Raw genomic sequence first — 24,203 nt, forward strand, 5'->3', positions numbered from 1 at the left:
GACAAGCTGTGCATTTTCTTTTAGCAGGACTAAACAGAACACACTGAATATTTTCAAGTAAACCTCATTGTCTGATTAATTAAATTCAAGAATAGCAACTGATGAGTATCCATTTAGTATAAAATATTATAAACTGCCCAAATTCCGCAATTCCCAGCATTGAGGACACCTTCAAAAGGGGATGCCTCAAAATAGTGGCATCCATCACAACCCACTTCTTGTTGCTACGGTTAAGGAGGAGATATGGGAGCTTGAAGACACACACTCAGGGTTCAGCAACAGCTTCTTTATCTCTGCCATCAGATTTCTTGAATGGACAATGAACACATGTACACTATTCACAATTTTCTTGTTCTCTTTTTGCACTATATATACATTTTTAATTATGTGTTGCAAAAACAACAAATTTCATGACATATTCCTGTGATATTAAACCTGATCCTGATTCTAACATTCCTTTCATTTTTTTCTGGCCCATCTCAAGATGCTTGTTGTTCTATCCATCCAGGTATAGGAATCTTCATCTGACAGAAACAAAATTGGATGCGAGCCAGGCTTTTTGCTACTCTGCAGCTTGGGTTGAGAGATCACAAAGGATTGGTATAAAACTAGTTTTGTACTTGATCCACTGGGATCGATTCAGTTGCAAAATCCGGCACAAAGCACAGAATAGATATTGGGTTGATCTTTATGCTCAGTGTGGGTGAACTTCCAGCATAAAAGAATGATATAGGGATTTTTTTATTCTCCATGATATTTGGATGAGAAAAGTTATAGTTCAAACCCTGCCCTTAAATCATTTTATCCAAATGGAAGCCTCCTTCTACCCCTTACCGTGCTGACATTGACATTGGAATGAGGTAGAGGTATCTCAGATCATGGGTTTGATCTGCTCTGCCATTATGGATCTGAGAGGCTATAGCGCCTAAAAAAGTACCAATCCCCCGCCCCACTGAAAGTTTTATTGTTTTACAACATTGAATCACAGTGGATTTAATTTGGTGTTTTTGACACTGGACAACCAAAAAAAAAGACTCTTTTGTGTCAATGTGAAAACATAAGTGAGGAGATGTCAGGGGTAAGTTTTTAATGCAGAGAGTGGTGAGTGCAAGGAATGGGCTGCCAGCGACGGTGGTGGAAGCAGATACGATGGGGTCTTTTAACAGACTCCTGGAGCTTAGAAAAATAGAGGGCTATGGGTAACTAGGTAATTTCTAAAGTAAGTACATGTTTGGCACAACATTGTGGGCTGAAGGGCCTGTATTGTGCTTAGGTTTTCTATGTTCTAAATCTCTACAAAATGATATAAATTAATTACAAATATAGAACACAAAATAATTGATTGCTTAAGTATTCACCTCCTTTATATGACACACCAAATCATCACTGGTGCAGCCAATTGGTTTTAGAAGTCACATAATTAGTTAAATGGAGAATACCGTCAAGGTGTCTCAATTGACTGTAGTAAAAATACACCTTAATCGGGAAAGTCTAACTGCTGGTGAGTCAGTATCCTGGCAAGAACTACACTAGGAAGACAAAAGAAGACTCCAAGTAACTCTGCGAAAAGGGTATTGAAAAGCACGAGTCAGGAGATGGGAAAACTTCCAAGTCACTGAATATCTCTTAGAGTACAGTTAAATCAAGAAATGCTGTATACCTGTCTAGAGCAGACAGTCCTCAAAAACTGAGTGACCATGCAAGATGGAGACTTAGTGAGGGAGGCCACCAAGGAATATATGACAACTCTGAAGGTGTTACAAGCTTCAGTGGCTGAGATGGAGAGAGTGTTGCCCGGGTGCTTCACCAGTTGTAGCTCAATGGGAAAGTGGCAAAGAGAAAGCCACTGTTGAACAAACTCACATGAAATCTCAGCTACAGTTTGCCAGAAGGTATGTGGAAGACTCTGAAGTCAGCTGGAAGAAGGTTCTATGGTCTAATGAAATCAAAATTGAGCTTTTTGGCCCTCAGAGTAAATGCTATGTTTGGCATAAACCGAACACCACACATCATCAAAAACACACCATCCCTATCGTGAAGCATGGTGGTGGCTGCATCATGCTGTGGGGATGCTTCACTGCAGCAGGCCCTGGAAGGCTTGCGAAGGTAAAGGGTAAAATGAATGCAGCAAAATACAGGGAATTCCTGGAGGAAAACCCGAGGCAGTCTGCAAAAGAACTGCGACTTGGGAGAAGATTTGTTTTCCAGCAAGACAATGACTCCAAGCATAAAGCCAAAGGTACACAGGAATGGCTTAAAAACAACAAAGTTAATGTCCTGGAGTGGCCAAGTCAGATTCCAGACCTCAATCCAATTGAGAATTTGTGGCTGGACTTGAAAAGGGCTGTTCACTCATGATCCCCATGCAATCTGACACAGCTTGAGCAGTTTTGTAAAGAATGGGGAAAAATTGCAGAGTCCGAATGTCCAAAGCTCATAGAGACCTATCCACACAGACTCTAGGCTGTAATTGCTGCCAAAGTTGCATCTACTAAATGCTGACTTAAAGGGGGTGAATACTTATGCAATCAATTACTTTGTGTTTTATAGTTGTAATTTAGATCACTTTGACACGAGTCTTTTTCTGTTGATCAGTGTCAAAAAAAGACAAATTAACTCTACTGTGATTCAATGTTGTAAAACAACAAAACATGAACTCTTTTTATAGGCATTGTAAAGCTTTTAAATTACTGACTTAGAGACTTCAATACTAATTTCTGTGAATAGTACTTTTAAAGCGATTTGATTTCACTTAAAATATTTGCATTTGCTGCTAGCTGCTTTTCATATGGCCCACTTTGATTCTCCAGATATTTCCTATCCTTCTGCCTCCCAACACCAAACTCATTACTCCTAGTCAAGACTAATCAGAAGCATAGGTGCAATTCCCTACAGTCATCATCTTTCTGGCATTACAACAGCATCACAGAATGGAGCAGAGTCATTATTTAAATATGCATATTGTAATCTCTTCTGCAGATTGAAGTCTATGGTTGTTGTTTCACCCTCTTCTCAAATTCAAATGATGCCGTATTCCACAAAATCAGGCTCTTCCACAGCAACCTGAAATATTAGTTCTGTCCTGATTAAGGGCCTTGGCCTGAAGCGTCGACTGTTCACTCTTTTCCATAGATGCTACCTGGCCTGCTGAGTTCCTCAACTATTTTGTGTTGCTTTAGATTTTCAGCATCTGTAGATTTTCTTGCATTTGTGATATTAACTGTTTCCCTCATAGATGCTGCACTGTTTGTTTCGTATTTCCAGCATTCTTTGTTTTTGTAAGTCATTACAGGCTGTATTGTTGGCTGTAGTGGAACTAGCTTCATAAAGGCTCCTGTTTACAAGCTTAGTGGCCCAAATCCTGTTTTGCCACTTTTTGAAATGTTCCCACAACCAGTGGACTCACCTTCTTCTTTCTGCATGTATTTGTCTTCTGCACTCTGATTGAGCACACTAGTTGTGTGGTCTTTCATTGATTCTGTTATGGTTATTATCCTAGAGAGTTACTGAGCATGCCCACAAGAAAATGAATCTCAGGGTTGTATATGGTGGCATATATGTACTTTGATTAATAAATTTACTTTTATTTGTTCATACCAGATGGTGTCAATTTTCATCTAAGTAAAACAATTCAGTTCTCTAGTCTTTCCGTAATGAAGTGCCGTGCAAGTGTACATTCCATTTTGTTTCAACCAACCTGCTCATTCTTTCTTTAAAACCTTTCACATTTTTATTTGTATTTTTATTATCCACACGTTGTTTACATGAGAGACAGATCACCGCAACGCTCTTACAGCATCAGTGACCCGGGTTCAGTTCCACCGCTGTCCATAAGGAGTTTATTTGTTCTTCCCGTTACTGTGAGTTTCCTCCAGGTGCTCTGGTTTCCTCCCACTTTCCAAAGATGAACAGGTTAGTAGGTTAATTGGTCATCTGCATGTTAATGGGTGGCGTGGGCTCATTGAGTCAGAAAGACCTGTTACCATGATGTATCCCAAAATAAAATAATATTTGTTCTTCCTTTAAAGCCCCCTTTCACATGAAGACTAATTATGTTTTTTTTGTTATCTATACTTACTTTAATATAAGACATTGGATCACCAGAAGTAGCTGGCTGTAAACTGCATACAGAAGACCTGTTTGTACGCCATCCCACAGCAGAGGTTCGTGCAATGCTATTACAGCTCGAGGTGTCAAAGTTCAGAGTTCAATTCCAGCAACCTCTGTGAGAAGTTTGTACGTCCATCCCGTGACCCACCTGGGTTTCCTCCGGGTGCTCTGGTTTCCTCCCACATTCCAAAGACGTACTGGTTAGTGGGGCAATTGTCCTGTGATTAGGCTAGGGTTAAATAGGTGGGCTGATGGGCAATGTGGCTCGTTGGATTGGAAGGGCCTGTTCTGCACTGTATCTCTAAATTTTAAAGAAGTCTCTGGTGGGCTGTGATGTTGTCAGGAGTCAGCTGGCCACCAGCTCTCCTGGAAAGGGGTAACTCGCCCCACGCTCCTCACAGCCATGATCATTTTGCCGCTCCTATGCTCATTATAGTGTTGAATCTACACAATGGATCTGTACTTGCTGTTGTTTAGAAGAATGAACAAGATCTCATTGAAACCCATCAAATATTGAAGGCAGAATTGGATCGAGAGGAGATAATAAATCAGCCATGATGGAAGGCGAAGGAGACTTGATGGTCCAAATGGCTGAACTCTACTTCTATGGCTTTAATAACCCTAGGATTAAGAAAGCAGTAAAGAACTCAGAAGGTTGTGTCTACGTGGTGCTTAACTGGACGCCAGGGCGAACGTGTAAATTGATAAAAGCAAGGCAGCAGCAAGTGGTGGGAACTAAATGCTAATTGAGCCTGCAAAAAAGATTAGTAGCTGAACACCTTTGCCTTTTCCATTTAATTTGGCACAAAAGATGGGGGTGGTAGTGATGGGTTGGTGTCGGTCGGAAATGAGGCAGTTGAGTCATAGTAAGGTTTCACATGTGATTTCTCTAACTGGAAATGGGCTGCTTAAGAGCCTAAGATGGGGACCTCACCACATCAAATATAACAGCCTTCAAAAAGGTTTACTAAATATCTTAGCACAATGTCTGTAAAACGGAGTGGATTCCTAGAATCTGCAGTATCTTTCTTTTGTATTTCCCTGAAGTCTTAGGTAAGCAAATGCTAAAGAGAGTGACGGGTCTGTTAGTACCTAGAGTGGGTAAGTAGGAATGAGACAAGATTTCTTGCTTCTCTACTTGTACATGCGCAATCTCTTTCAGCATTCATCTGCAGTTCTGAACCATGGAAGTGGTAGACAAGAAGAATCTCGCCTTCGTGGAGATAACATGATTAATGATTGCGTGTGAATTTATAACATCAATACCTGAGGATCTGAGTTCAATTCCAGCGTCCTCTGTGAGAAGTTTGTACGTCCATCCCGTGACCCACCTGGGTTTCCTCCGGGTGCTCTGGTTTTCTCCCACATTCCAAAGACATACTGGTTAGTGGGGCAATTGTCCTGTGCTTAGGCTAGGGTTAAATAGGTAGGCTGATGGGCAATGTGGCTCATTGGATTAGAAGGGCCTGTTCCGCACTGTATCTCTAAATTTTAAAAATGTCTCTGGTCGGTTGTGACGTTGTCAGGAGTCAGCTGGACACTTTATTTTTTCCAGTGCCCTGTAGACTGCTTGGAGGTCTAAATGAGCATGACTGTGCATTCCTAGTCTCTAGCCAATGTCTTCTTGGCACAAACAATGCTTAAGTGATTGCTGTTACGTTTAAGGATGATAAAAATATGCCAAAATCAGGGAAAAAATTAACTCGGTGAGGAAACAATTTCTAATCTGTTATTATCTGTTCTTTGATCAGAACTTGGGTTTTAAAGGCTGCACATTAGTTTCTAAATTCAATTGCCAACATGCTCTACATATTAATACCACGTTAACAGAAATACAAGATTCTGGGTGACTCTGATCCACTCGCAGCATTGCAGGCAGATCTTCACTGCCTCCATACTGTGACTCAGGGACAGCATGACAGCATAAAGGTTAGCGCGACAATTTACAGCACTGGAACATCGGGGTTCGATTCCCGATGCTGCCTGTGTGAAGTCTGTGTGTTCTCCCCCGGCTGTTCTGTTTCCTGACACTTTCCAAAAATGTGCAGTTACCATTAGCGAGTTGTGGGCACGTTATGTTGGCGCCGAAAGTGAGACTTGCAGGCTGCTCCCAGCACGGCCTTGCTGAGTTGATTTGATGCAACCAATATATTTCACTGTATGTTTCGATGCACGTGTGACAAATAAGGCTAATCTTAATACTTCAATAACACAACCCGGAGAGCAACTTCTACAATGGAAAGTGGTCCTCCTGAATGCATTGCAAATTATTAAGAGCTCCAAGAACACCCTTCCAAAATCTTCATAAACAAAGCATTACCAAGTAAGCAGAAACTTTACCGTATGTACCAGAATATCTGATTTGCCCACAGTAGTTTCATGGAACCCACAATCTACAGGAAGATAAAATACTGCTGACAAGATTTTTGTGGTTTGTTTTAAAAAAAAGTGTAAACAGTGGAATTTTTCACAAAATTATTCCGTAAGTTTAGGTAGAGACTTCTGTTGATTTTCTTTTTAAATGTAATAATTTAATTTTTAAGAACTAGTAGAGTTCCCCATGCTTTAAGGATCTCATAACCTGTGCTTTTTATTTCATCCACTTTACCTTCTTCTTCCTCCAACTGAAACCAAACGTAGAAATTGCACAAAACATTTTACCCAAGTTATATAGCAAATACAAGTAACTTCTAACAGGATCAGTATATAAAGATCTTTGGTACCAGCAGAAAGGGCACCTTTAACATGTTTACAGTTCACATTCAGCACATTATATTAGACAGCTTCTCCACATTCTTTGAGCTATGTATCTACTGGTGACAATGAGCAGGGTGCTATCAGTCTTTCAGTCCACTCTTGCCCTGCTAATTCTTACAGCAGATGTTACCCTCAGCTGATTCAAGCTGAGAAGGTAAGTTGTCTCTTTGAACTGTGGCTCAGTTATGATTATTACATACAGTAGCACTTTGGCATTGATTGCTCGCTGAGAGAGCTGCTCAAGACAAGTACTAACCTCGAGTTAACACTGTGCCCCCATTTTGTTCTCAGGACATCTGCGTCTCCAATGGATGCAGAGCTCTGCTAGCAACAATACCTGAACCATTCTGTCGATCAATATTCAATCAATTGTTAACACATCATTGCTTGCTCTTTGCTCCAAGCAGTGAAATTGTATTTCATTACAACAATCCGAAGCAGTACATTTAGTCAGGTGTTGTGCATTTCCCAGCTTTGCTGTAATTATCACTGAGGAGTTCTCTTTCACATAAAATCTACTATGTGCAAACATCACACCATCTTGCTCTTGTGCTCTGACGTCTAGGGTTGGATGCATTTCCCAGTGGTTAATTTCAAGGCTCCTTTGTCATGTAAAGATTTTAATGTTTTAAACTCCAGCGGCATTCGGTGAGGCCCAGCATGAGAAAAGTATCTGTACTTTAAATTGTCGTAGTAGTGGTATTTAACCTGGACACCTTTTGCATCCTTTGGGAAGGGCCAGTATCCATAAAGGTGGATCTCATCACAGAACCGAGTTGCGAGTGTGTACATCAGCAGGCCAGTACTTGGTCGTTTGATGTAAACCTTGTTTGTCAGCCAATACCTGTAAAAATATAGAGACATTAAAATCTAAAGTTTGCAATAACCTCCTTTATTTTACCATTCCCCAAATGTTAGGAACATTGCTACAATATACACTCAGTGGCATAGAACATAGAACAATACAGCACAGTACAGGCCATTCGGCCCACAATATTGTGCCAACCCTTAAACCCTGACCCCCCCCATATAACCCTCCACCTTAAATTCCTCCATATACCTGTCTAGTAGTCTCCTAAACTTCACTAGTGTATCTGCCTCCACCACTGACTCAGGCAGTATATTCCACGCACCAACCACTCTGAGTAAAAAAGCTTCCTCTAATATCCCCCTTGAACTTCCCTCCCCTTACCTTAAAGCCATGTCCTCTTGTATTGAGCAGTGGTGCCCTGGGGAAGAGGCGCTGGCTATCCACTCTGTCTATTCCTCTTAATATCTTATACACCTCTATCATGTCTCCCCTCATCCTCCTCTCCAGAGAGTAAAGCCCTAGCTCCCTTAATCTCTGATCATAATGCATACTCTCTAAACCAGGCAGCATCCTGGTAAATCTGCTGTGTACCCTTTCCAATGCTTCCACATTCTTTCTAAAGTGAAGTGACCAGAACTGGACACAGTACTCCAAGAGTGGCCCAACCAGAGTTTAAAAGAGCTACATCATTACATCGTGACTCTTAAACTCTATCCCTCGACTTATGAAAGCTAACACTCCATAAGCTTTCTTAACTACCCTATCTACCTGTGAGGCAACTTTCAGGGATCTGTGGACATGTATCCCTAAATCCCTCTGCTCCTCCACACTACCAAGTGTCCTGCCATTTACTTTGTACTCTGCCTTGGAGTTTGTCCTTCCAAAGTGTACCACCTCACACTTCTCCAGGTTGAACTCCATCTGCCACTTCTCAGCCCACTTCTGCATCCTATCAATGTCTCTCTGCAATCTTCGACGATCCTCAACACTATCCACAACACCACCAACTTTTGTGTCGTCTGCAAACTTGCCAACCCACCCTTCTACCCCCACATCCAGGTCGTTAATAAAAATCACGAAAAGTAGAGGTCCCAGAACCGATCCCTTTGGGACACCACTAGTCACAACTCTCCAATCTGAATGTACTCCCTCCACCACAACCCTCTGCCTTCTGCAGGCAAGCCAATTCTGAATCCACCTGGCCAAACTTCCCTGGATCCCAAGCCTTCTGACTTTCTGAATCTTTACTAGGTATCTCCAGTAACTCTTAAAGTGGCCACTGATTGTATGCTTGTGGTCTGCTGCTGCTGTCGTCCATCCACTTCAAGGTTCAAGGTCGTACATTCAGAGATGCTCTTCTGCATCCCACCGTTGTAACATGTGGTTATTTGAATTACTGTCACCTTCCTATCAGCTATATGACTATTACTGTCTATAAAACAGTCAATTCCTTGGGGAGGGGCGGTCACCATTCCCAGAATTCCCCCCACTGTACCCATCATGACTGCATGCTCCCTCTCCAAGGACACCTGGGCACAAATGTATCCCCAGCAGAGGGGCAGGCAATTGGCCCTGGCAGAGCCCTCGACTGTCTGCCACCCAGACCCATGAATGGCCACCTTGGCCAAGCCCACCAGTAAATCCTCCGAGTGACCAGCCCCCTTCCATACTTCGTGGCCATATATTAGGAGCGTGAGGCTGAAGGGTAACCACAACCTGAGGAACAGCCCCTTCAGATATTCAAACAGGTCCTGCCAGCTTGAACCACTTTGGCCAAGCTCCTCTGACCTCTCTTATTAATAAGGCATTTTTGCCCATAGAACTGCTGTTCACTGGATGATTTTTTTGTCTTTTGCACCATTCTCTGTAAACTCTAGTGACCGTTGTGCGTGAAAATCCCAGGAGATCAGCAGTTTGTGAGATACTCAAACCACCCCGTTTGGCGACAAAGTTCATTCCATGGTCAAAGTCACAAAGATTGCATTTCTTCCTCATTCTGATGTTTGGTCAAAACAACAAAGGAATGTGACCATGCCTGCGTGCTTTTATGCACTGAGTTGTTGCCATGAATGGCTGACTAGATGTCTGCATTAACAAGGTGTTCTAGTAGACACTGAGTGCACTTCAAACTGTACCAAAGTGAGTCACTCAACTTGACCAATGCAAATATAATGATCACAAAAGCTATAACACAACCTAAAAAATACCAGATAACAGAGACACAAGAGACACTGCCGATGCCAGACATCTGGAGGTCAGGTAGCAATAAACAAGTCAACGTTTTGGGCTGAGACCATCTTCAGGACTGTAAAGGAAGGGGGAAGATGCTGGAATAGAAAGGTGGAGGGGGAGGGAAAGGAGGACTATCTAGAAGGGGATAGATGAAGTCCTCCTTCCCCTTCTCCTCAACTTTTATTCCAGCATCTTCCCCCTTCCTTCCCCCCACCCCCCCGAAGAACCATCTTGGTCCAAAATGTTGGCTGTTTATTCATTTTCATACATGGTGCCCAACCCTGCTGACTTCCTCAAGCATTTTATGTGTGCCACCCTAGATTTCCAGCATCTGCAGAACTTCTTTTGCAGTTGAAGCTTCAGATTTAGAGCCTTCTTCTAGACTGGAAGGAAAGAAGGGAGATAGCCAGCATAAGAGGTTGGAGGGAGGTACGATGGAACAACCTGAGAGGAATCTTGAGCCAACGTTTTGGGCTGATACACTTCATCAGTGTCATGGCCTGAAGCATATCAACTCTTTATTCCTCTCCATAGATGCGGCCTGACCTGCTATGTTCCTCCAGCCGTGTGTGTGTGTTACTCTGGATTTCCAGCATCTGCTGAATCCCTTGTGTTTATGTACTGCGTATGTTAATCAAAATGGCTTCTTTGTTTGTTGTGAAACTGTAAAACTGCTTCTTTGTTATGCTAACTGGTGAGAGAGTGTTTTTTTTGCAGAGCATTCTCCAAGCTTGTTTAGGTTAAAGTTGCCGATAACGGGGATTGTATTCATTTGTTAACCAGTTGGGTTGGATGTTATTTTCTCCTGTGGGTCTGGGAGCTGGGATTGCGGGGTCTTTTCAGGAGTCGGGGAGAAGACAGCGAGGAAGGCGGACAGGTGCGGCACTGTTGGTCGATCACCGAGGGTGGTCCCAGGTGCGCGGGTCGTGGAGGTCGGAGAGGAGCGAAGAGTGGTCGGAGGGTCGAGGATTGAGCTGCAACGATGTGCACAAATTGACTGAACTTTGACAAGTTTTGGCACCTTTTCTTTATTTTCTTTCCCTTCATATATATTGTATCATTATTATATATATTGTATCATTATTAATCACTTAGTTCTAGTAATATAAAGTGTATTCTGTAACCGTACCTGGTGTGAGCTTGATATTGTGTGTGCGAGTTTGTATTAGCGTGTATTTCACAGCATCCACGTATACGGGACCCGGGGTTTGGCGGGTGGACGAATTATCCCCTAGACATACACCAGCCGGTCACATAAGCGTTACACTTAGAGGAATTTTGGTTTCTTGGAGACTGACCAGTGTTGCTCAAGAGGAAGCAGACCTCACCACTACATAAATCAATGGTCCACTGAAAGCCTTGGTAATGCTGCAAGGCAACTCACCCATCTTGGATCACAAGAATAATTTCTTCTGGCTAGTGTAACATAGTGAACACAGGAGGGTCCCCAGACTGACAGCCATTAATGTATCTTAGTGCAGCCCAGAGGATCACTCCATTTTTTCCCAGAAAAAAATGAAGCATCTACTGCATAGAGCTGCAAATCCATCTCTTTCTGACTGATTATTTCAGAGTGTGGACTGCAGGCATTGTCAGTATTTAGCCTCCAACTCCACAGCAGTCTTACAAGTCACCTGTTGCCCCTCTTTGCTCCCTGCAGAAGCCATAGCAAACCTATAGATTTATCCTTAAGGCAAATGGAATACACTGAATCTGAACACAGCTCACATCCTGGACCAGGTTCTGAAAAGGACCTTTCCTAGTTGCATTATATTGAAAATGAAATAATTTTGCCCACAGGTGCACACCTTGCTAACTTGTAATGAAGCATGGAGGTAAACTAGTGCAAGATCTGTTAAACACAGGCATTTTCCAGTTCAGGTCAATGTGTGCGGGCTTAATATTATCTAACTGTTGTACCAGTCCTGGTAATGAAATAGTAAACACACGAGATTCTGCAGACACTGGAAATCCAGGGGAACACGCACACACCCACAAAATGATGGAGGAACTCAGTAGGTCAGGCAGCATCTATGGAGGGTGGATAAAAAAAATCGACTGTGGATAACCGCCCGATCTGCTGAGTCCCTCCAGCACTTTGTGGGGGTTGATAATGAAATAATTTCTTATCCTGGGTCTGGGAGGGCTTCTCATGGTTTCAAGCATCGTTGTGATCTTGCTCTCTCTGAGATAAGCAGAAATGAGTTTCTGACTTCAAGCTGCTTCTGACTTCAAGATGTTAGCTCACAAGGAAAGGACCCACCAAATTACACTACAGACCCTCGTTGGCCACAGAATGCTTTACTTAAAATATATTTATATAGATTACTATCACGTTATAAGAATCATATAATTAGAATTGAAAAAATCCATTATTTACTAATTAGGAAAAGTAATTAAACCATTACACCTCAATGTTTAGGTACATGATTATAAAATGGGATGTGAGTTATTGAAGAGAATTAAGCACAATTACAATTAGGCTGCCAGACTTCAAAAAAAATTAACTGTTAATGCTGGGTAAAGGGATCGCAGAAGATTAATTGGAAGACTGAATCAAATGATAAAGTAATTGAAGAGAAATTGCTTTTGGAATGAAGTTAGAAAAGATACAATTAAAGTACGTGGCACACAGTGGACAAGAGGATGGGGGGTGATTCTGTAACACGTCTGACAGCACCGAGCATTCAGATTCAGCTTTATCACACGTACAGTGAAATGTGTCATTTGTGTTAACAACCGGCAGCCCACAAGTGTTGCCTCACATCCTAGCACCAATGTAACACGGCCCCAGCATTCAGCAGAGCAGCAATAACAATAATACAGACCAATAACAGGAAATCACACCCCTACCTACCCGCACGCACACACACACTCAGTCCTCCAACTTCAGGACAGGCCACCAGCTAGACCTCCAGTCACTGGCCTCGGACTCTCAGACCCGTCAAAGATTTGGTGATGAAATGTCCCAACTGAGACTTAAGCAATTGAGACAGAGTCGTACAGTCCTGCGGCCCACCTGATCTATACAGACTATTGTACGTATCTGTACTCATATTTACCATCAGACAATAGGAGCATGGTTAGAACTTTCAGCCCATTCATTCTGCTCTGCCGTTCAATGATGCGGATTCGCTTTCCTTCTCAAGCCTTCTCCCTGTGACCTTTGAAAACCTTACTAACCAACAAAATTTACCAGCTTCTGTGTTAAACATTCCCAATGACTTAGCCTGCATAGCTTCCTGTGGCAATGAATTCCACAGATTCCAACACCCTCTGGCTAATAGAATTTCCTGTCATCTCTGTTCAAAGGGAGATCCTTGTGTTCTGAGGCCGTTCCCTCTGGTCCTAGGCTCGCCTAATATAGGAGAGATTCCTTCCATGTCTATCTAATGCCGGCCTTTCAATGTTCAGAAGTGTTCAATGAGATCACCCCTCATTCTTCTAAACTCCAGTGAGTACAGACTCAGAACCATCAAATACTCCTCTTCATTCCCAGGATCATTCTTGTAAGCCTCCTCCAGACCCTCTCCAATAGCAGCATATGGGGTCCATTTGATCCATATTCCTTGGTCTAACGTAAAATTGTTCCTAATGTTTAGACTTAGATAATAGCAGTTACCGTAATCAAAATTGTAAAGAAGGAATTTTGGAGTGATGGAAACAGTGTGCATTAACCTGAACAAAATGGCAAGATGAAGACATCTTGGAATCATGGAACAGTGCCTACTAAGTAATAACATTCAGATCTCTCAGGTACACTCTGACCCACAGTCATTGTATCAAATAAAACTCTTCAGGACAAATAAGATTTGATTTTGAATACCTTTGACCTACTTGGAAGAACTCTGAAATGAAAAGGGACAATGAAACCAATAAATGTAACAAGTGGTATTTTGTACACCTGGCTTGGCAAACAGTGATGAGAACAGAGCGTTCCATGCTTTCAAAACAATCCCCTTCTTCTGCATCTCCAAGAATGGCCATTAAAGAAATAGGACAAGTGGTAGTTAGTTCCACTGACCTCAGAAAATAGCTAGGAGGAATCAGTAACACACTGGTAAAATGGGCAAGTCATTTGTTTCTACCCTCAAGACAATATGAGGGAGCCACAAGAAATCAATATAGAAAGGGCCTGTTTTAGGCTGGGATTTATCTCCCCACCTTGCACTTCGAGGCTTCATCCAAATGAATTTATATAGCGCCAACTCTTCCATCTATATCCTCTCCACATAAGAGGAGTACATAAGCTTCTTGATGTACGCAGCTAATCCACAACATAAACACAAGAGATTCTGCAGATGCTGGAAATCGTGACGAAGGGCCTCAGCCTGAGACGTTGACTATGTATTCATTTCCATAGATGCCGCCTGACCTGCTGAGTTCCTCCAGCATTTTGCATGTGTGTTGCACCGAATCCAGGGCATGGTTCATGATGGTAGCACACTAAAGTCACCAAATGGAGCAGATAGTACAAGCTGTGTACCTGAATTAGTGTGACCTTGAACTATTGAGCACTATCTCAATATTCCTCATTTGCACTATTTGTTTATAACATCTTAGTGTAATTTACAATACTTCTATGTCTTGTACTGTACTGCTGCCACAAAAAAACTATTTTCTCATCATATCAAAGCTCATATTAAAGTTTATTATCGCAGTATATGTCACCTTGAGATTCACTTTCTTGCAGATACATATAGGAAAATAACCAGAATAGAATTTATGAAAACTATACATAAACAAAGACTGACAAACAAATGAACGTCCAAAAGGCCAACTTGTTTAAGTAAAAATAATATTGAGAATGTGAATTGTAAAAAGTACTCGAAAGTGATTTGTAGGTTGCAGAATCAGTTCAAGGATTGTGCTGAGTGAAGTTATCCACGATGGTTTTGTAGGGTAATAACTGTTCCTGAAGCTGGTGGTGTGGGGCCTAAGGCTTCTGTACCTCCAGCCTGATGGTAGAGTGGGAAGAGAGCACGCCTAGATGGCAGGGTGCTTTGATGATAGACGCTGATTTCAGCACCAATAAACTGATTCAGATTTTGAATTGGACTCAACCTGCCTGACAGTAGAATGCCAAGAAGTAAACGTTGTGTAAAGGAGCGGGGCAGGAACAAGAAGTTTTATGGCATTTATGGCACAGACGTGACACATGCTCATGCTAGCATCCCATGTGTACTCCCTTCACAGTTGGTTTTGGTCTGAGTACGAATGGGCATTTGCCATATCCTCTGTGACTGCTGGTTTCAAATATTAGATCTAGGATGGATCTTGTCTTTTCTCTTTGGAGTGAAGGAGATTGAGAGACGACTTGATAGGGATGTATAAGATTAAATGAGGCATAGATAGATGGTACAGCCAGCACCCTTTTTCCCAGGGCAGAAAAGTTTAATACCAGGGAACATCCTTTTAAGATGAGTAGAGGAAAATTTAGGGGCGATGTTTGAGGACATTTTTTTTTACACAGAGGGTGGTAGGTTCCTGGAATACACTTCTGGGGAGGTGGTAGAGCCAGATACATTAGGGACATTTAAGAAACTCATAGGTAGGCGCATGATTGAAAGAAAAATGGAGGGATTTGGTCTGTGGAGGAGGAAAAAGTTAAAATCTAACTGTTAGATTGATCATGTAGTAAGTCAAAAGGCCGTTGCAACATTGAGGGCTGTGCGATACTGTTCTATGTCTTATGCTCCAGACAGTGGTTCCCAAACTTTTTTGGGTTACTGCCTTTTTGGCTCCAAGACCTCATCCCAGTGCCCTCTCTCCCTTTCCAGCCATTACAAGAGAGCTATAAAGAATTTTGATTTATGGTGCACAGTGAAAGAAAATAGGTACTGTAAATTCAAAGCAATGACAAATAATTGCAAAAATGATTCAAATCTATTTAAAACTACAAATAAAATTATTTCTTTATAGTGTAAACAATTTTAGGGCATACATTGGTATTCCACCTATTCACCACTTCATTGCTTCTTCACCTTTCAATCAGATGGATGGGCTTGGCGCAGTGATATCAGGGTCTCAACATCAGACTGAAGGTCACTCAGGAGGAGAATCAGATCCCTACGTTCGGCAAATTGCAGTCTATTCTGTTGCTTTGAAAGAAATTGGCTGACTGTACTGAAACCACGCCCCACTAAATATGATGTTGGAAAAGCAATAAAGAACATCTTAACCTTTATTCACAGTGCAAGATAGCATTGATAGAATTCTTTCTGCGACCAAAAGTCTTGATATGATTTCTTGAACGTCAACTTCAGCTCAGTTATTTTGTAGCGAGATCTTCTCTTCCACCACCCTTTCTGTTAATTTCGCACTACAAGTATTCAGAAATGGAATTTGAATTGAGAGAGGACCAAAAACTGTCTGACATGTCTTTACGCACCTCACCCAGGTGGGCACAGTATACTTAAAAGATCATCATTTGGTGTTCTTTATTTCACGTCCAACAGAGAGAGTTTCAGAAATTGGAAAAGGTCATGATGGCCAATGTTGCAGTTAAATAGGGTTAACTTGGACAGAAACATGGAGACAACTGATTTGACTTTGAAGAGATTCACATTTTTGAAGACTGATTTCATTAAACTTTGTTAGACTAATATTCCTGAGTTGATTACTGAATGAAACTTTCAAGTCTTCAAAGACTTTTATCACAGTTTCAAAAAGCACATAAAAAACGTCTTAGGCTGTTTCCTTTTGAAAGCCATCTGACTTCTGTCAACAGCAAGTGTTCAAACCGTTCATCATTCTCAATACAAAGCTCTCGAAATAGTCGAGATTTGAGAGCACGGGACTTGATTTTATTTACCACTGTGATAACAGTATTTAATGACTTGTGTAGCCGATCACTTAGGACTGTTGTGATGTGATGTCTGTGAATTACACAGTGGATGGTAAATATGTTAGGAACAGCTTTTTTCAAGGAAGTAATAACCCCTCAGTGGTGTCCTGTGATTGATGGTGCCCCATCTGTTGCACAAGCAAGAATGTTGGCCAATCATCTATTGCTTAAGTCCAACCTCACGCACGCAATCAATAAAGAGGAAAGTTACAATGTTCTCATAGCTCAGGCAAACCCTCGCTCTCCTGCTGAAGGTACATACAGTTTCAAAACAATATCTTGGTTGGGCAACAACACACACAAAATGCTGGCTGGTAGAACACAGCAGGCTAGGCAGCATCTATAGAGAGAAGCACTCAGGACGAAGGGTCTCGGCCCGAAACGTCGACAGCGCTTCTCCCTATAGATGCTGCCTAGCCTGCTGTGTTCCACCAGCATTTTGTGTGTGTTGTTGTTTGAATTTCCAGCATCTGAAGATTTCCTCGTGTTTGATCTTGGTTGGGCCATGGGTTAGAGAAATGTGGCCAAGACCATTGGAAAGGGCAGATTCTCAATTTTACCACATTGAATGCCTTATCCTAATTCACAGGAACTGTGTCACTGCATGATTAGCAAGATGTGATCCACTCTAGCCAACACTGTACTACAGTACTGAGCGGCAATAATGAACGGGGGCTGGGTCCAGAAATAACATGATTTCTTCAGCCTGAATTTCTCATGATATGCCAAATACAGAGGTCACATTGCTTTTCAACGACTAAGACGCTTTGAGTCCAAGAGACTGGCGGGTTAGCATGAGATGAGGTGATTACGTGATCATGCAATCGATGATGAGTCTACTGAGGATCAAGTGCTTATAATAAGTAATGCTTTTCTTAAATTAAGCTTGTAATCCCTTAGCTGCCTCCTTTGCTACCGTGTGCACCTCCCCTCCACCACCCTTTTTATCTATAATGCTCCCTTAGAAGCTCCCACCACTCCTGGGGAGGCAATATGGCCCACTTTAGGAATAACTTTTCAGCAAGTCGTTCTGAGGAAAAGAGATGGCATAGTGGTACAGGTAGTATTAGTAGTTCAATCTCAATCTCCGGTGCTGTCCATGGGGAGTTTGCACATTGTCCAGGCAACTGCATCTCGGGGCAGCACTCGTAAAATGCTGGAGGAACTCAGCAGCTCAGGCAGCTGCTATGGAAATTAATAAACGGTCCATGTTTCAGGCCGAGACCGTTCACCAGGACTGGGGGCTTTCTCAGGGTGCTCCGATTTCTTCGCAAGTGCAAGAAAACATGCTGGTCAGTATGTTAATTGGCCCCTGCAACAGTTGCCCTATTGAGGGGCAAAGTTCAAAGTTCAAAATAAATTTATTATCAAAATTCAAGTCTGTCACCATATTCATTCTCTTGCAGGTATTCGCAAGAAATACAAAGAAACACAAAAAAACTAATGAAAAAACGTGTAAAGGACAACAAACTGCACAAACATAAACAGAGAAAATAATAATAATAATGACAAATAAATAAGCAATAAATATTGAGAACATGAGTTGTAGACTCCTTGTAAGTGAGTCCATAGTTGTGGAGTCAGTTCAGTTTTGGGGTGAGTGAAGTTGAATGAAGTTAACCCTTCTGGTTCAAAAGGGGATCTGGTTCGTGGTGAGTAGTACCTGGAGAGAGGGGAACCTATAGGAATGTAGTGAGAAAAGATGACATGGAAATTTAGTGGAGATACAGGATTGTTCTCTGCACTGGCACAGATTCAGAGCCACGTACCTCCTTTCCAAGTCGTATAGGAATACAGCTCTACAACCATGTTCCTGGGCTATGGATTTCAGCAACCACTCCTCTCCCTTCCCACCACCACAGTTTCACAGGCAGAATAATTACTAGCACAATAACTCCACCAGTGCTTGCTGATGTTCAATTTTAATGGCTTTAATGGAGCTTGAAAGGAAATATATCTTTTCCTAAATCTGCCACTCACCTTTCATTAAGAACAATGACATAGGCAATCAATATTTAGTCTGTCTCGTCTGCTGTTGATTATATCTCCACTTAACACTAAATGAATCTCAGTTATTGCAAGTAATCATTTCTGTATCCATCCAAAACATTCTTATAACGGCCCTGAACTCATATTGATTCGCAATTACGGTAGGACGCGCTTATTAATCTACACAAACATACTGTCATAAGTCCCAGCGTTAGTGCGAGCTAGTTAAAATTCAGAAAGTGATCTGTGGTTCATAAAGTGTCTTCAGTCATCCTTAAGAACTTCAAATTATCTCACTTGATATCTTATGATCTTGAAAGAAATGGAAATATTTTTTGATGGATGAAAGGAACACTTGATTGGGTGTGCAAAAAATCCTGCATGGATCTATCAAGAGATGAAGCATCCGCTGATCCTATTTGTTTACATCACAGACACCATTAAAGCAAATGATTTATCGATTTGCTTATTTCTGAAGGGATTTAATTTTGGAAGGTAATTCTCTTAAGTAACAATTGCTGCTCCTGGTGTTTTGATTTGAGTATGCATGCTTTCTTTTAACACATTACATGGGCTGACCATAAAACAAAATAATTCAGGTCATCCCAAACAGGAAAAGAACATGTTATTGATGTACATTATATTCAGCAGTACCAGGAACAGGGCAAGGATCTAAAATAATAGGTTTTACATATGACTGTTGTGTCTAAGCACAAGTCCAATGCCATCTTTAAGTTTGCTGACAACACCACTGTACTAGGCTGAATTAAAGGTGGTGACGAGTTAGCAGATAGGAGGCAGATTGAAATCTGGCTGAGTGGTGCCACAACAACAACCTTTTACTCAATGTCAGCAAGACCATGGAGCTGATTATCAACTTTTGCAGGAGGAAATCGGAGGTCAATGACCCAGTCTTCATCGGGGGATCAAAGGTGCAGAGGGTCAGCCATTTTAAATTCCTCGATGATATCATTTCAGAGACCTTTACTGGGCCCAGCATATCAGAATCAGAATCAGGTTTATTATCAATGGCATGTGATGTGAAGTTTGTTAACTTAGCAGCAGCAGTTCAATGCAATACATAATCTAGCAGAGAGAAAGAAAAAAATAATAATAAATAAACAAGTAAATCAATTACGCATATTGAATAGGTTTTTAAAAATGTGCTAAAAGAGAAATACTGTATATTAAAAAAGTGAGGTAGTGTCCAAAGCTTCATTGTCCATTTAGGAATTGGATGGCAGAAGGGAAGAAGCTGTTCCTGAATCGCTGGGTGTGTTCCTTCAGGCTTCTGTACCTCCTACCTGATGGTAACACTGAGAAAAGGGCATGCCCTGGGTGCTGGAGGTCCTTAATAATGGACACTGCCTTTCCGAGACAGCGCCCCCCAAAGATGTCCTGGGTACTTTGTAGGCTAGTGCCCAAGATGGAGCTGACTAGATTTACAACCTTCTGCAGCTTCTTTCAGTCCTGTGCAGTAACCCCTCCATACCAGACAGTGATGCAGCCTGTCAGAATGCTCTCCATGGTACAACTATAGAAATTTTTGAGTATATTTGTTGACATGCCAAATCTCTTCAAAGTCCTAATGAAATATAGCCACTGTCTTTCCTTCTTTATAACTACATCGATATGTTGTGACCAGGTTAGATCCTCAGAGATCTTGACACCCAGGAACTCGAAGCTCCTCACTCTCTCCACTTCTGACTTCTCGATGAGGATTGGTATGTGTTCCTTCGCCTTATCCTTCCTGAAGTCCACACTCATCTCTTTTGTCTTACAGATGTTGAGTGCAAGGTCATTGCTACAAAACCACTCTACTAATTGGCATATCTCACTCCTGTATGCCCTCTCGTCACCATCTGAGATTCTACCAACAATGGCTGTATCGTCAGCAAATTTACAGATGGTATTTGAGCTATGCCTAGCCATACAGTCATGTGTATACAGAGAGTAGAGCAGTAGGCTAAGCACACACCCCTGAGGTGCCCCAGTGTTGATCATCAGCGAGGAGGATATGTTATCACCAATCTGCACAGATTGTGGTCTTCCAGTTAGGAAGTCAAGGATTCATTTGCAGAGGGAGGTACAGAGGCCCAGGTTCTGCAACTTCTCAATCAGGATAGTGGGAATGATGATATTAAATGCTGAGCTATAGTTGATGAATAGCATCCTGATGTGGGTGTTTGTGTTGTCCAGGTGGTCTAAAGCCGTGTGGAGAGCCATTGAGATTTCATCTGCCATTGACCTATTGTGGCGATAGGCAAATTGCAATGGGTCCAGGTCCTTGCTGAGGCAGGAGTTCAGTCTAGTCATGACCAACCTCTCAAAGCATTTCATCACTGTCGATGTGAGTTCTTCATAAGTGCAATTACAAAGAAAACACAGCAGTTCCTCTGCTTCCTCAGGAGTTTGCAAAGATTCAGTATGACATCTAAAGCTTTGACAAACTTCTATATAGTGGAGTGTATGCAGCCTGGTATGAAAACGCCAATGCCCTGGAATGGAAAATCCTACAAAAAGTAGTGGATATGGCCCAGTCCATCATGAGTGAAGCCCTCCTGATCACTGAGCACATCTACATAGAACATTGTCCTTGGAAAGCAGCAACCATCATCAGGGAACCCCACCACCCAGGCCATGCTCTCTTCTCACTACTGCCACCAGGAAGAAGGTACAGGAGCCTCAGGACTCACACAACCAGGTTCAGGAACAGTTATTACCCCTCAACCATCTTGAACCAGAGGGGATAATGTCACTCAACTTCACTTGCCCCATCACTGAACTGTTTCCACAACCTATGGACTCACTTTCAAGGACTCTTCATCTTATGTCCTTGATATTTATTGCTTATTTATTTATTATTATTTCTTTTGTTTCTTTCTTTTTCTGATTTGCAGTTTGTTGTCTTTGCACACTGTTGTCTATTATGGTTATTGGATTTATTGAGTATGCCCTCCAGAAAATCAACCTCAGGTTTGTATATGGAGACGTATATGTACAATGCAACTGGGTTCAATTCCCACCGCTGTCTGTAAGGAGTTTGTATGTTGTCCTCGTGACCATGTGGGTTTCCTCCAGGCGTTCCGGTTTCTAGAAGGTTCAAAGACCTTCTGGTTGGTAGGTTAATCGGTCATTGTAAATTGTTCCATTATTAGGCCAGGATTAAATTGGGGGATTGCAGGGCAGCACGGTTCAAAGTGCTGCAAGGGCCTATTCCGTGGTATATCTCAATAAATAAATTAAATTAAATTAAAATTACTTTGCACTTGCAGGTATTCATTTTTGGTGCATGAAGCCATTATCCAGCTAAACTATTTGTAGCTTCCAGACCCATTCAGCCCTGGCTCAAGAGCAATGCATTTTTCCAGTATTTTTATTCCTCGTTTCATGGTCTCTGCCTTTTTTTAAATTTGTTTTCCAACTAAAATTCAAATTTTAAAGTAAGATATTCAAAGTCATAGTTGCACAGAATTCTGGAGAGTTGTGTATTTCAACACAATGTTTTTGAATCATGAAAGGTCAGCAGGTGGAGTGTGAGACTGTGGTTCAAATGAAATGGTGTTTACTTAAAGGAAGGTCATCTAGATTTCTTGATGGTAGACCCAATCCCTCGAGGCAACGCGTTCCACGTGAGTACAGAAAGTGTGGGATGGCTACCGACAGGAGGAAGATACTTCAGATGAGGGATGTGAAGTTGGAAGCTGATCACTTGGGACTGCTGACATGAAAACTGTGGCAAAAACTCCTCAGTTGGGGGCAGCCTGGCAGCATAGCGGTTAGTGTAACACAATTACAATGCCAGTGACCTGGGTTCAATTCCACTGTTGTCTGTACGTTTTCCCCATGACTGCGTGGGTTTCCTCCGGGTGCTCCACTTTACTCGCGCGTTCCAAAGGCAAATGGGTTACTAGGTTAATTGATCTCATAGGTGTAACTGGGTGGCACTGGCTTGTTGGGCCGGAAGGGTTTGTTGCTGAGCTCAGTCTCGAAATAAAAATAAATTGAAAGGGCTACAACTTAAAGTCAGAAGTTCGTACCAGCTGCAAAGAGATTGTCCAGAGAACAAATGTTACACAAACCATTCTGGAATGGATAGGTAAGAAATTTTATGACAGTAAACATAGCCAAAAAATTATACTCAAGGTTGCACGTTTGTTTGCATTTAAGTTTGATCCTATAGAAGTGACATTAGCCAATATCAACCAGGCAGTCAGGTACTAGAGACATTTAATAATACATATCACAGAAGCTGCTTTTCAAATGTCAGACAGACAAATCTCTGTAACACAGGGCTTGTCACAGATTACCTTCTACAATAGGGGTTCCCAATCTTTGATCCAAGAATCCCTTGCTTCAGGGTATTGGTCCATGGGAACCCCTGCTCTAAAGTAAATGGTCAGGGCAGGCAAATTAGTCACTCAGCAAGGGATATTATTTATTTATTGAGATACAGCACCCTTTCGGCCTTCTGAGCCGTGTCACCCAGCAATCTCCCAATTTAACCCTAGTCTAATCACGGGACAATCTGCAACGACCAATTAACCCGCCGACATTATGCCATGGGAGGAAACCGGAGCACCCAGAGGAAACCCATGCAGTCACGAGAAGAACGTACAAACTACTTGCAGCCAATGCCAGGAATTGAACCTGGTTCACTGGTACTGTAAAGCATTGTGCTAACCACTGCGCTACTGTGCTGCCCAAGAAACAAGGGTGCACTTTACAGTGCTGAGTGACAACACGATATATTCATCAGTCAGCTCTACAGACTCAATGGCCCCAAGAAGAGCCCTGGACCATTTACAGTTCAATGGACTTCCTATTCAACTGCATAAAAGTTTAACAGGGATAAATTCCTGATTTCAGTCATAACCAAATAATGTGAAGTATCTTTGCAAGACTCCCTGGTTACTTCACCAAGAAGCTTTCAAACCGGACATATAAAGTGGAACTGTAATGGGTCAAGTGCTCAATTCTGACCCTACGCCCTATGGACCTGTTCCTGTTTCTGATTTCTAAGCTCATGTATTATCGGTGTGATGTAGTTGGTTCCAGTGCAAAAATCAGTAAATGCAGGTGATACAAGACAAAATGAAACACTGCCAGAAGCACATGGTAGGTCAAACAGACGTGGGAAGAGGGACAGAGTCAAGGTTTTAGGTTAGTAACCTTTCACCAATAATGATTTGCACAAAGTGAAGCGCTGTCATCATTAACAAGAGCAAATCTGCAGATGCTGGAAATCTAAGCAACACATACAAGATGCTGGAGGAACCCAGCAAGCCAGGCAGCATCTATGGAAAAGAGTCAACATTTCAGGCCGAGAACCTTCAGCAGGACTGGAGAGAAACAAAAGATCTTTTTTACTCCAGTCCTGTTGAAGGGTCTCGGCCCAATATATCAACTGTACTCTTTTCCATAAATGCTGCCCAGCCTGCTGAGTTCCTCCAGCTT

General features: G+C 42.0%; 1 protein-coding gene across 1 annotated transcript in view; it reads right to left on the bottom strand.

The window, feature by feature from the left end:
• Positions 1-6,674: 6,674 nt before the first annotated feature.
• Positions 6,675-24,203, bottom strand: part of st8sia4 (ST8 alpha-N-acetyl-neuraminide alpha-2,8-sialyltransferase 4) — an 80,622-nt gene continuing 63,093 nt past the window's right edge. Inside the window, exon 5 of the mRNA XM_073067831.1 lies at positions 6,675-7,711. Within this exon, the coding sequence (XP_072923932.1) occupies positions 7,429-7,711 (283 nt within the window). The 3' untranslated portion in view covers positions 6,675-7,428. The remainder of the gene's footprint in view (positions 7,712-24,203) is intronic.

This window comes from Hemitrygon akajei, chromosome 2 (genome assembly GCF_048418815.1).
Source record: "Hemitrygon akajei chromosome 2, sHemAka1.3, whole genome shotgun sequence".
Taxonomy (NCBI): domain Eukaryota; kingdom Metazoa; phylum Chordata; class Chondrichthyes; order Myliobatiformes; family Dasyatidae; genus Hemitrygon; species Hemitrygon akajei.